This window comes from Pan troglodytes, chromosome 1 (genome assembly GCF_028858775.2).
Source record: "Pan troglodytes isolate AG18354 chromosome 1, NHGRI_mPanTro3-v2.0_pri, whole genome shotgun sequence".
Classification (NCBI taxonomy): domain Eukaryota; kingdom Metazoa; phylum Chordata; class Mammalia; order Primates; family Hominidae; genus Pan; species Pan troglodytes.
The window spans coordinates 220,038,031-220,050,168 of NC_072398.2; the positions used below are offsets into that span (position 1 = coordinate 220,038,031).

The following is a 12,138-nucleotide window of genomic DNA, read 5'->3' on the forward strand; positions in this document are numbered from 1 at the left end:
CCTGACCAAAATGGTGAAACCCGTCTCTACTAAAAATACAAAAATTAGTCGGGCATGGTGGCAGGCGCCTGTAATCCCAGCTACTCGGGAGGCTGAGGCAAGAGAACTGCTTGAACCTGGGAGGCGGAGGTTGCAGTGAGCTGAGATGGCGCCACTGCACTCCAGCCTGGGCGACAGAGCGAGACTCCATTCAAAAAAAAAAAAAGAAAAAAGAAAATCAGAGGTGGGTTGGGGCTTGAAGTACATAGGAGATATGAATGTTGTAAAACTGTCAGGGGACGAAAAATTCCTTTCTGAAGTTTCTCTTCTGTGAAAGGGCTGAGGACAGAGTTTGCTTACTAGGTAATGTTGCCTTTAAGTACAGTGGTGTATTTTTATTCAAGATTGTGCTCTTTTATCAAAATCCTATGGAAATAAATGTTCTGGGATCATTAAAATAAAAAAATAAATAAAATAAAAAGGTGCCTTAGGCCAGACATGGTGGCTCACGCCTGTAATCCCAGCAATTTGGGAGGCCGAGGTGGGTAGCTTACCTGAGGCCAGGAGTTTGAGACCAGCCTGGCCAACATGGTGAAACCCAGTGTCTACTAAAAATACAAAAATTAGCCAGGGATGGTGGCACACGCCTGTAGTCCCAGCTACTGGAGAGGCTGAGGCAAGAAAACTGCTTGAACTTGGGAAAGGAAGGTTGCAGTGAGCTGAGATCATGCCACTGCACTCCAGCCTAGGTGACAGAACGAGACACTGCCTTAAAAAAAAAAAAAAAAAAATTTACACACACACACACAATTAAATAAATAAAGAATACAAAGATTAGCTGGGCGTGGTGGCACACGTCTATAATCCCAGCTACTCGGCAAGCTGAGGCATGAGAATCTCTTGAACCTGGGAGGCAGAGGTTGCAATGAGCCAAGATTGCGCCACTGTACTCCAGCCTGGGTGACAGAGTGAGACTCGGTCTCTAAATTAATTAATTAATTAATTAAAATAAATAAAATGAAATTGTGCCTGGTTCACAACCAGCCTGGGCAACACAGCCAGACCCCGTCTCTATTATTAAAAAAAAAAAATATATATATATATAAAAATAAAAAAAATCTATATATATTTCTTTTCATATATATATGAAATATATATATGAAATATATATATGAAATATATATATGAAATATATATATGAAATATATATATGAAATATATATGAAATATATATATGAAATATATATATGAAATATATATATGATATATATATGAAATATATATATGATATATATATGAAATATATATATGATATATATATATGAAATATATATATGATATATATATGAAATATATATATGATATATATATATGAAATATATATATGATATATATATGAAATATATATGAAATATATATATGAGAAATATATATGAAATATATATATGAGAAATATATATATGAAATATATATATGAGAAATATATATATGAAATATATATATGAGAAATATATATGAAATATATATATGAGAAATATATATATGAAATATATATATGAGAAATATATATATGAAATATATATATGAAATATATATATATGAAATATATATATGAAATATATATATGAAATATATATGAAATATATATATGAAATATATATGAAATATATATATGAAATATATAGATATGAAATATATATATGAAATATATAGATATGAAATATATAGATATATGAAAAGAAATATATATATATATGAAAAGAAAAAAAAAATGGTACCTGAACTTTCCAGGACAGGAACAGGTGTTGGGATTCTCACAGAGAGAACACAGGGCCTAGCACCCTCAGCAGGCCACCTGCTCCTGCTGTCTGATGAACTTGGACCCGACAGCCCTTCCTAATGCCCCTCATCCCACCTTGGCCCTTTCCTCCCCAGCTCCACCTGGGGGAAGTCTAGGGAACCAAGCTAAGCCATTCCAATAGCAAACCAGGAACTGAAAACCTAGTAGCTTACGGTCAAGGCAACTCAAAAGCCACACGGTGGCAATAGCAGCTCGGGGACCAAACTCCATCTCAGGTTTCTCAATCCCTCTACTCCTAACTGCCTGCAGATACCCATGCCAGCACCCCTATGTCAAGAGTCCCAGAAAGGGTGGCCAGGCCAGCTTGCCAGAAGATCCCAGACAGTGAGCGGCACTGATGGAGAGGCAGCCTCCCTGCGGCCCCAGCCCAGGCATCAGGGTCCCACCTTGTTGTTGCCCAGAGACCACTGGCCAAAGTGCTCCATCTCCTCCACCAGCTCATCACAGGCCACCTCCGTGAAGATGGGGAACCAATAGACATCCGGGCAGGGCTGGGGAGGGCAGGGACTCAGTCAAGGGGGTCCACAGTGGCACCACAGAATCCTCCTCCCTCTTCAGGGCCACACACCCAAGCCAGGGAGCCCTCCCAGTGTCCCCGGGGAGCAGGGCCTTGTCAATCCTGGAGAGACTGAGTTGGGAGGAGGAGGCAGAGCCCAGAAACAGACTTTCCCAGCCGAGGTCACAGAGCTACCAGCACCAAGGTCAGACAGAAACATGGGCATGGAGGGAGGGAGGGGGCAGAGGCTCCAGGCTCGGGGGAAGCAGACATTAGTGAGTGGAGAGAAGCAGCCACTCCCCGAAGTGGTCCAGGCATGGTGGGCCACAGTGGCCATCACACCCAGGATGTTTTCCTCCTTCCTGCCTGGGCCAGGTAGAGAGGCCCTGCAGACCCCCACAGCCTCCAGCAGGAAAGTGCCAACAGGTAGAGGGGCCCTGCAGACCGCCACAGCCTCCAGCAGTTAAGTGCCAACAGGTAGAGGGGCCATCCTGCCTCCCCCCACCCCCATCCCACCACCCCCCACTCCCATCCCACTGCCCCCCCATTCCCATCCCGCCACCCCCAACTCCCATCCTGCCGCCCCCCAACTCCCATCCCTCCACCCCCCACTCCCATCCTGCTGTCCCCCACTCCCCAGGGCAAGCAGTTTCCCTTCTGTGCCCTGCCCCCTGCAGCAGGCAAGGCTGGTCCAAGAGGGTGTCCATGGCCCTTACCGTCTCCACCAGCTTCCCTGCCAGGGCCTTGGTGTAGTTCTGGTGGATGTACTTCTCCTTCCAGTCCTGTGGGAAGTGGGAAGCAGGCTAGGGTCCTCACCATTGGCTCAACTGCCAGGGATGCTCCGAGCAGACCCCTCAAAGTGGGAGTGAAGGTGTACGTGCTTGACGGAGGCAGGTGTTCACCTGCGCCCACTGGGTGCGTGTGTGTTGTCTGGGTGCACAGGTGTGCCCATAGGAGGTGGTGTTTGCACATGTATGTACATGTGTGTGCTTGTGTGTACATGTCTGTGTGCAGGCATGTACTTACACCCATCAGCTGCGAGCTCCCAACGTCTAGAAACAGTCACAACTGTCTCCCCTTCTGATCATCACAACACCCTCATGGGTAAGACAGGCTGGGACAGTGTACCCATTTTGGAGCTAAGATAACTAAGGTCCCCAAAGCTGGAAGGCTCAACTAAGTCCCAGATGATGGCAGACCTAGGCCACAAACCCAGGCCTCTTGAGTCCTGGTCCCTCCTCCAATAGATGGTATTGCCTCTCTGGACACCCTTCTCTCCCTACCCAAATCCTGTCCTATAGCCTCCTGGGGTGAAGGGAGGGTGGCAGGTGGCCCACAGGGGTCCTGGCTATTGTAAGACTCTGAGAGGGAAGTCTCTCCGACTGCAGGATCACTGGGCCCCTTCTGCTCCCAGCCCCTATGTGCCCACCCTGGCCTCACCTCGGGGTTGCTGAACACCTCCCAGAGATCGTTGTGCAGGTGGGTGGTGCGGTAGCTGTCTAGGGAGAGCAGATGACCAAGGGTGTGCCGGTTGGTCAGGAACATGAACACATCCTGGGGAGGACAGGCCCAGTGGAAGAGGCGCTCCCCCACCCCTCCCCTGCCCTCACGCCTCCCCTGCACGCTCCCAGACGGGCAACAGTGCAGCCTCCTCCACCCGCCGAACTGAAGTTCCCAATATCAGAGACCAAGTGCAGTCACCGCTATGTCCCCAGGGTCCAGCCCAGGCCTGACACTGAGAATGTGATCAGGGAAGTCTTCCCAGAGGACTGAACACAGAATGAAAGAAAAAATGCATAAAAGAAAAGGAGCGTGTTCTGGTCCTGAAATGTTGGTCACAGGGGAAAACTTCATCTTGCTGCATGTTTAAAAAAAAAAAAAAAGTCACAAAAATATATGGGGTGGGGCGCAGAGACAGGGTGAGGTGTCTCTCGGGCACATCACTTGGAGTACCTTTAGGTGGAAAGTTCCGTTTTCTTTGGGCTATGCCAAAAATGTAAATAAAATAGATGGTATAAAAACCAGGTCAGCTAAAATGGTCCCTGCAGACCTCTGAGGACCAGCCCTCGTGCCCGACGGCCCCCATTCCTCCAGCAGGCCCTGGTGGCTTCCGAGATGCCCTGCTGGAATCTCTGGAGCTCCCAGGCCTATGGTGACAAGGCGGCCCGCCATGAGGGTCAGAGCTGGAGGCCCACCTTCCCGCCTGCCCCATCCAGAGGGCGTCCTGTGCCACCCGCTCCTGGCTGACCTGCTGCCGGACGTTGGCACAGAAGGCCATGTCAGGGTCCAGCTTGCTGTGGTGGAAGAGATCTGGGGACTGCAGCTCACCCCGCAGGGCACTGCCCTTGATCAAGTAGATGTTTGAAATATAGGGCACATTCCAGACACCACTGTGGGAGAGACAGAAAGAGGGTGGGGGTCAGAGGCTGGTGGTGGGGAAGATGGAGGGGGTCACAGGGTGGTGGTGGGGAGTCATAGCCTGGAGTCTGGGTGTGAGAAGGGAAGTCACAGGCTAGGGGGGCACAATTGTGCTGATTTGATTCCCCCGCCCTGGACACATGGGCCTATTTGTCAGGAAGTCCTTCTGTGTGTCTAACTGAAGTCTTCCTTGCTTCAGGTTCAACAGGAATTTGAGGGTAACAAGAACAGGAATAATAGGGAGGGAGCCCCACAAGCCCAGGCAGAAGCCAGATGAAGGTGTCCCCCACCCACCCCCACCCTGCAGGTACTCACACACGCCGCCCCTGCACAATGTCCACATAGTCCTCGGAACGGGCATAGTAGCCATCTGCACTGAGAGCCCCCCAGAAGTTCGACCACAGCCTCCCATGCCGGGTCATCAGCGGGGCAATGACGTTCCTGAGGGAAGGGAGCACCTCAGTAGGAGGTCGCTGTACACTGGGAGTAGGAGACAGCACTAACCAGGGATGGGGGGAGGTAGGTGCCCCTCAACCTGCACGCAGGGATCCCCAAGCACCTCACTGGGACAGGCAGTGCCTTGGCCGGGGTGTCGGGGGTTTGGCTCTTCTGGTACCTGCTCCCTCCCATGGGGCAGCCAGGAGCAGACAGGGCAGGACACCTTCTCTATCAGAACCTGGGGTGTCAGGCTGGGGATCCACAGCTCTGGGTAATAGGTGAGGCCAAGGAGGAGGAGGAAGAGGAGGAGGAGAAAGAGGAGCAGGAGGAGGAAAAAGAGGAGGAAGAGGAGGTGGACGAGGAGGAGGAGGAAGGCAAGGAGGGCTCCCACCCCAGGACCAGGCCAGTCCTGAGCAGTGCTGGGCGCAGACCGAGCAGCCTCACTTGTTCTGTTGGATCAGCAGCCGCAGGCTGTTGGGCTCGGTCAGGGCCACGTCAGCATCCACGCTGAAGTAGTAGGTGCAGCTGCGGTCCTGCCGGCACAGGTCTCTGCAAGGAGGAGGACACAGGGTCAGTGCACCTGATCCTGGAGCTACTGGTGGCTGCTCACATCTGTGACCACAGTCTGGCTTCACCACATATCAGCCAAGGGGCTTCAGAGAGGTCACACCAGCAGCCTCAAAGGTTCCTCCCGACTCTGAGTCCCAAACCCCTGGACTGCTGGGCTCTCTCACCCAAGGCCCAGAGGTTGGCAACTGGTATCAAGTGCCCTGAAAATCCTGGTACTGGGAAGAACACAGCCCACAGGTGCCTACATGGCCCAGGGTGGGGAGTAAGATGGGGCTGCCTTTCTGAAATGCAATTTGGTAACTTGTACCAAAAGCCTTAAAAATTTGTGTTACTTTTGTCTATCTGGTACAGGACTCAGCAAACGAGGGTCTGTGAGTCAAACTCTGGCCCTGCCTGGTTTTGTACAGCTCATGGGCTAAGAACAGCTTTATGTTTTTCTTTTTTTTATTTTTATTTTATTTTATTTTTTTGAGAACGAGTCTCACTCTGTTGCCCAGGTTGGAATGCAATGGCACAATCTCAGCTCACTGCAACCTCCACCTCCCGGGTTCAAGCGATTCTCCTGCCTCTGCCTCCCAAGTAGCTGGGATTAGAGGCATGCACCACCATGCCAGGCTAATTTTTGTATTTTTAGTAGAGACAGGGTTTTACCATGTTGGCCAGGCTTGTCTCGAACTCCTGACTTCAGGTGATCTGCCCGCCTCGGCCTCCCAAAGTGCTGGGATTACAGATGCGAGCCACTGCACCCGGCCTTTTTTCCTTTTTTAGAGATGGGGGTCTCACTGTGTCAGCCAAGCTGGAATGCACAATCATAGCTCACTGCAGCCTCAACTTCCCCAGCTCAAGCAATCCTTGGCCTCCCAAAGTGCTGGGATTACAGCCACTGCACTTGGCTGATTTTATGTTTTTAAGTTGTTTCAAGAAAAAAAAAATCGGCAGGGCGTGGTGGCTCACGCCTGTAATCCCAGCACTTTGGGAGGCTGAGGTGGATGGATCACGAGGTCAGGAGATCGACACCATCCTGGCTAACACGGTGAAACCCCGTCTCTACTAAAAATACAAAAAATTAGCCGGGCGTGGTGGCGGGCACCTATAGTCACAGCTACTCGGGAGGCTAAGACAGGAGAATGGCGTGAACGTGGGAGGCAGAGCTTGCAGTGAGCCAATATTGCACCATTGCACTCCAGCCTGGGTGACAGAGCGAGACTCCATCTCAAAAAAAAAAAGAAAAAAAAATCAAAAGAAGAAGATGTAAAAATTATGTGAAGGTCATCACCAGGTGCAGTGGCTCATGCCTGTAATCCCAGCACTCTGGGAGGCTGAGACGGGAGGATAACTTCAAGCCAGGAGTTTGAGACCAGCCTGGGCAACATAGCAAGATCCTGTCTCTACAAAAAATAAAAATAAATAAATTAACCAGGCGCAGTGGCTCACACCTGTAATCCCAGCACTTAGGGAGGCCAAGGCGGGCGGATCACTTGAGTTCGGGAGCTTGAGACAGGCCTGGACAACATGGTGAAACCTCGTCTCTACTAAAAATACAAAAATTAGCTAGGTGTGGTGGCAAGCACCTGTAATCCCATCTACTTGAGAGGCTGAGGCAAGAGAATGGCTTGAACCTGGGACGGGGAGGTTGCAGTGAGCCAAGATTGCACCACTGTGCTCCAGCCTGAGTGACGGAGTGAGACTCAGTCTCTAAATAAATAAATAAATAAATATTTAAAAATTAACTGAATGTGATGGCACATGCCTGTAGTCCCAGCTTCTTGGGGGGCTGAGGCAGGAGGATCACTTGAACCCAGGGGTTTGAGGCTACAGTAAGCTATGATCCTGCCACTGCACTCCAGCCTGGATGACAAGAGTGACACCAAGTCTCAAAAAGAAAAAAAAATAAATGACATGAAAGTCAAATTTCAGTGTCCATAAATGAAATTTTGCTGGAATGCAGCCTCTGTGCTACTAGGGCAGAGCTGAGGGTTGTCACAGAGCCGGCAGAGCCAATTTGCAAAGATTTATGATCTAATCCTTAGCAGGAAGTTTGCCAACCTTTGATCCGGACTGTCTGACTCTTCTACAAGCAACACAAATTACTTCTTTCTTTGTTTTTGTTTTGCTTTATGAGACAAGGTCTTGCTCTGTTTCCCAGGCTGGAACACAGTGGTGCAATCATAGCTCATGCAACCTCGACTTCCCAGGCTCAAGAGGTCCTCCTGCCTCAGCTTCTTCAGTAGCTGGGACCCCAGGTTCAAGCCACCACACTTGGCTATTTTTTTTTTATTTTTGAAGAGAGAGGGTCTCACTATGTTGCCCAGGCTGCTCTCGAACTCCTGGCCTCAAGCAATCCTTCAACTTTGGCCTCTCAAAGTGCAGGGATTACAGGCATGAGCCACTGCTCTCGGCCTTTTTTTTTAATATATAATAAAGTAAAACATTCAAGGTTGGCTCACTAATAGTCAGCCTTTGTCTACTTCTGCCCCCAGTCCTTCCTCTTTCTCTGATTTGCTTCCTGAACCCAAATAACATGGCTCAGCCCTGCCCAGGAGCCCCGGGGGTTGGCAGGACAGAGGCTATTTCCCCTTTTGACAGATGGAAACTCCAAGGCCCAGAAAGGGGCAGGAACTTGCTAGAGCACACACAGCCTTCTGAACTCCTGTCACTCAGCCTGCTGCTCCTTACCACAGCCACAGCTCCCCTGCCCGCCACTGTCAGTGCAGAGTACTGTGGCCCAGAACTCACGCGCCCATGTTCCTGGCATCTGCATTCGCCATCCGCACCTCAGGGCCCACCAGCTTCACAGACTGGTACTCGCTGCCATGCTCTGCCAGGAACTCTTCCACCTGAGCCTTGTGGTGCTGCTCCTGGGGTTGGGGATGGGGAAGGGGATGGGGGGGTGAGGAGGAGGACACAGCTTCCACCCAGGGACTGCAGCACCTCCTGTCACTGCCAGGCTGTGCCCCTTCATCTCTGGCACCCCGGCCATCTGCTTTCCTGTCTCCAGACCTTTGCCCATGCCAGCCCTGTGCCAGGAACACCCTTCCCTGGCCATCCTTTGCCCATTCTCCTCTGACCAGGCCAGGCCTCCTAAGAGCCTCTGTCATTAGGATAGAGCTCCGCCACCACGCTCAGGATCCCACATCCAGAGACATTGCTGATTCCTGGGTGTGGCCCAGGGATCCACTTTGTTACAAAATGTGCCAGGTGATCCTCAACTTCGCTTTGAAAAACAACAGTCCAGGCCAGGCACAGTGGCTCACGCCTGTATTCGCAGCACTTTGGGAGGCCGAGGCGGGTAGATCACCAGGTCAGGAGTTCAAGACTAGCCTGGCCAAGATGGTGAAACCACGTCTCTACTAAAAATACAAAAATTAGCCGGGCATGGTGGCAGGCATTTGTAATTCCAGCTACTCGGGAGGCTGAGGCAGAGAACTGCTTGAACCCGGGAGGCGGAGGTTGCAGAGGCAGAGAACTGCTTGAACTTGGGAGGCGGAGGTTGCAGTGAGCCAAGATCGCACCATTGCACTCTAGCCTGGGAGACACAGCAAGACTCCATCTCAAAAAAAAAAAAAAGGAAAAACAACCGTCCGGCTGGGTGCGGTGGCTCATGGCTGTAATCCCAGCACTTTGGCAGGCGGAGGCAGGCAGATCACGAGGTCAGGAGATCGAGACCATCCTGGCCAACATAGTGAAACCCCATCTCTACTAAAATACAAAAAATTAGCCAGGCACGGTGGCAGGCGCCTGTAATCCCAGCTACTCGGGAGGCTGAGGCAGGAGAATGGCTTGAACCTAGGAGGCAGAGGTTGCACTGAGCTGAGATCACGCCATTGCACTCCAGCCTGGGCAACAGAGCAAGACTCCGTCTCAAAAAAAAAAAAAAAAATACAAAAAATTAGCCAGTTGTGATGGCGCATGCCTGTAGTCCCAGTTACTTGGGAGGCTGACACAGGAGAATCGCTTGAACCCAAGAGGCAGAGGTTGCAGTGAGCCGAGATCGTGCCACTGCACTCCAGCCTGGGTGACACAGCGAGACTCTGTCTCAAAAAAAAAAAAAGAAAAGAAAACCAATTTGACTGCCACCAGGTACAATTAGGAAGGTAGGAAGGATTAACAGTGACAGGGATGGAAGTGAAGATGACAACAGTTAGAAGCAACTAGATGCGTCCTGTGCACCAGGCACCTTTTACGAACTTCGCATGTCAACTTGCTTAGCCCTTGCAGCAATTCTGTGTGATTGCACAATTATTATCCCTATTTTATTTTATTTATTTATTTATTTATTTTTATTTTTTTTGAGATGGAGTTTTGCTCTTGTTGTCCAGGCTGGAGTGCAATGGCGCAATCTCGGCTCACTGCAACCTCTGCCTCCCAGGTTCAAGCGATTCTCCTGCCTCAGCCTCCTGAGTAGCTGGGATTACAGGCATCTGCCACCACACTCAGCTTAATTTTGTATTTTTAGTAGAGGCAGGGTTTCACCATGTTGGTCAGGCTAGTCTCGAACTCCCGACCTCAGATAATCTGCCCACCTGGGCCTCCCAAAGTGCTGGGATTACGGGCATGAGCCACCGCGCCCGACTTTTATCCCTATTTTATAGATGAGAAACTAAAGCACAGAGAGGTTGAGTAATGTGCCCAAGGTCACACAGCCAATAAAATAGCGGCGCTGGGATTCAAACTCACCCAGTCTGACTCCAAAGTCAACTCAGTGATTTGGGGACACAGTCCACTGGTGATTGTCATTTGGCCCAGATAAGCTAGATTCGGTGAGACCCTCAGAGGTCTCGGGCTACCTTGTGAAGCTGGGCCCTGGATCTAAGCCACATGACGACCCCACAGAGCGCCTGTTACTCACGTGGTTGTGGATGAAAAGTCGCATGTGTTTCTGGGGGTAGTGGAGCCGCAGGAGCCGCTGGAAGAACAGGGACACGAACGGCGTGGGCTGTTCGATGAACACGCCGACCAGGACCGTGGGCAGAGCTTCATCCTGCACCAGGGAGGGCGGCACGAGAGTCCAGCAGTGTCCAGTCACAGCACTGCCACTCCACCCCAGGGTGGCCCAAGGGAGTCAGAGCCAGAATCAGAAGCATGTAGACTTCCCAAGAAAGGTGCCTGGGCCGGGGAACTCCAGGCAGGGGGTACGGGGGGGCAGGGAAGCAGCAGGAGGGTGCCCCGGGGAGAGAGCAGCAGGAGCCCAGGCCTGGAACAAGGACTCGGTTGAGGGCCTGCTGTCAGGAGATCGTGGCTGGCGTGGTGTTCGAGGTGAGTCATAAATGAGGATGAGGTTCATGGGATGGGGAGGGGGCTGCAGGAGAGCCTGAAGGACCAGAACCTGGACATCTCGGGGGAAGCTAGAGACATGCAATCTGAGAGGGCTTCCAGGAGGAGGCACTTGGGTGGCAACCGGGATAGAACCCCAGGCAGGGAGGTGACCCCTTCACTTTCCACCAAAGACAATGGAGTCTATTCCAGAATCACCCATCTCGCCGTCTCAGGGGACTGAGCCCCCCGTGTCCCTCAGGCACAGGCCTGGGCGCAGCCTCACCCCAATGCCCTTGAGGCTGCGCAAGCCTTCGTCACACACGGTGCAGCCTGTTTCGAAGGTCCAGAAGCGCGGGATGTAGTTGCCCAGGTAGTTCAACTGCAGCTGTCGGGGAGACGCGGGGTCACAGAGAAGCCAGCCAGCCCCACCCGCCATAGCCCTGACTCACATCTCCCTGGGCCCCCCAGTGGGTCAGCACCATCCAGCCCCCTCCCACTCCCTAAGAGGGTCTTGGAGATAATGCTCCATCCCCAGGAGATCACCAAGCCGCTCTGAGAGAGGGCAGGGGAGGGCTTGGCGCTCTAGTGCTTCTCCCGAGAGCTTGTAAAATGCAGATTCCTGGGTCCCACCCCGCTCAGAGATTCCATCTGAACAGATCCTGGGTGGAATCAGCAAATTTGCATTTTAAACACATCACATCCTCCTTCCTCTCCCTCATTCCAGCGGTGAAGGACCACACTCAAATATGCTATGAGCTATGAGCCAGTTCCCCAGGGACCAGTGAGGTCCATTCTGTCCCTGGCTGCATCTGCACCCAGTCCCTTCTGTCACCATGAATGCAGGACATCTGTCCTGCTTATGACTATGTCTTACTGTCCGGTGCAAACATGAAATAAAGGTTTACTGAGTGAATAAGTGACTCTGCCCTGGGGTGACAGTGCAGATGGCTCTGGTAGCCCAGCCTAGGCCTGGAAGGGGATGGCAGCCTCCTACGTGTCCTGTGACCAGCAAGAACAGACAGAGTACCACTGACCACCACAGCAGGAAAAGAAGGCATCACGCTGAGCTCAGATGTGAGGACAGAGGCAGTGAGTTCATAGCAGGCCCCAGGAAGGTGGC

The 12,138-nt window shown here is 51.4% G+C and overlaps 1 protein-coding gene across 2 annotated transcripts in view; it reads right to left on the reverse strand.

Moving 5' to 3' along the window:
- The window catches only part of PLOD1 (procollagen-lysine,2-oxoglutarate 5-dioxygenase 1), a 41,306-nt gene that overhangs the window by 6,825 nt on the left and 22,343 nt on the right, over positions 1-12,138 (reverse strand). For both annotated transcript variants that reach the window (XM_001142788.8, XM_016954160.4), the window contains 9 exons: positions 11,302-11,403; positions 10,612-10,743; positions 8,499-8,620; positions 5,637-5,741; positions 5,070-5,195; positions 4,585-4,726; positions 3,777-3,890; positions 3,053-3,118; positions 2,227-2,331 (listed from right to left, as the gene is read on the reverse strand). In XM_001142788.8, the coding sequence (XP_001142788.3) occupies positions 2,227-2,331; positions 3,053-3,118; positions 3,777-3,890; positions 4,585-4,726; positions 5,070-5,195; positions 5,637-5,741; positions 8,499-8,620; positions 10,612-10,743; positions 11,302-11,403 (1,014 nt within the window). The remainder of the gene's footprint in view (positions 1-2,226; positions 2,332-3,052; positions 3,119-3,776; positions 3,891-4,584; positions 4,727-5,069; positions 5,196-5,636; positions 5,742-8,498; positions 8,621-10,611; positions 10,744-11,301; positions 11,404-12,138) is intronic.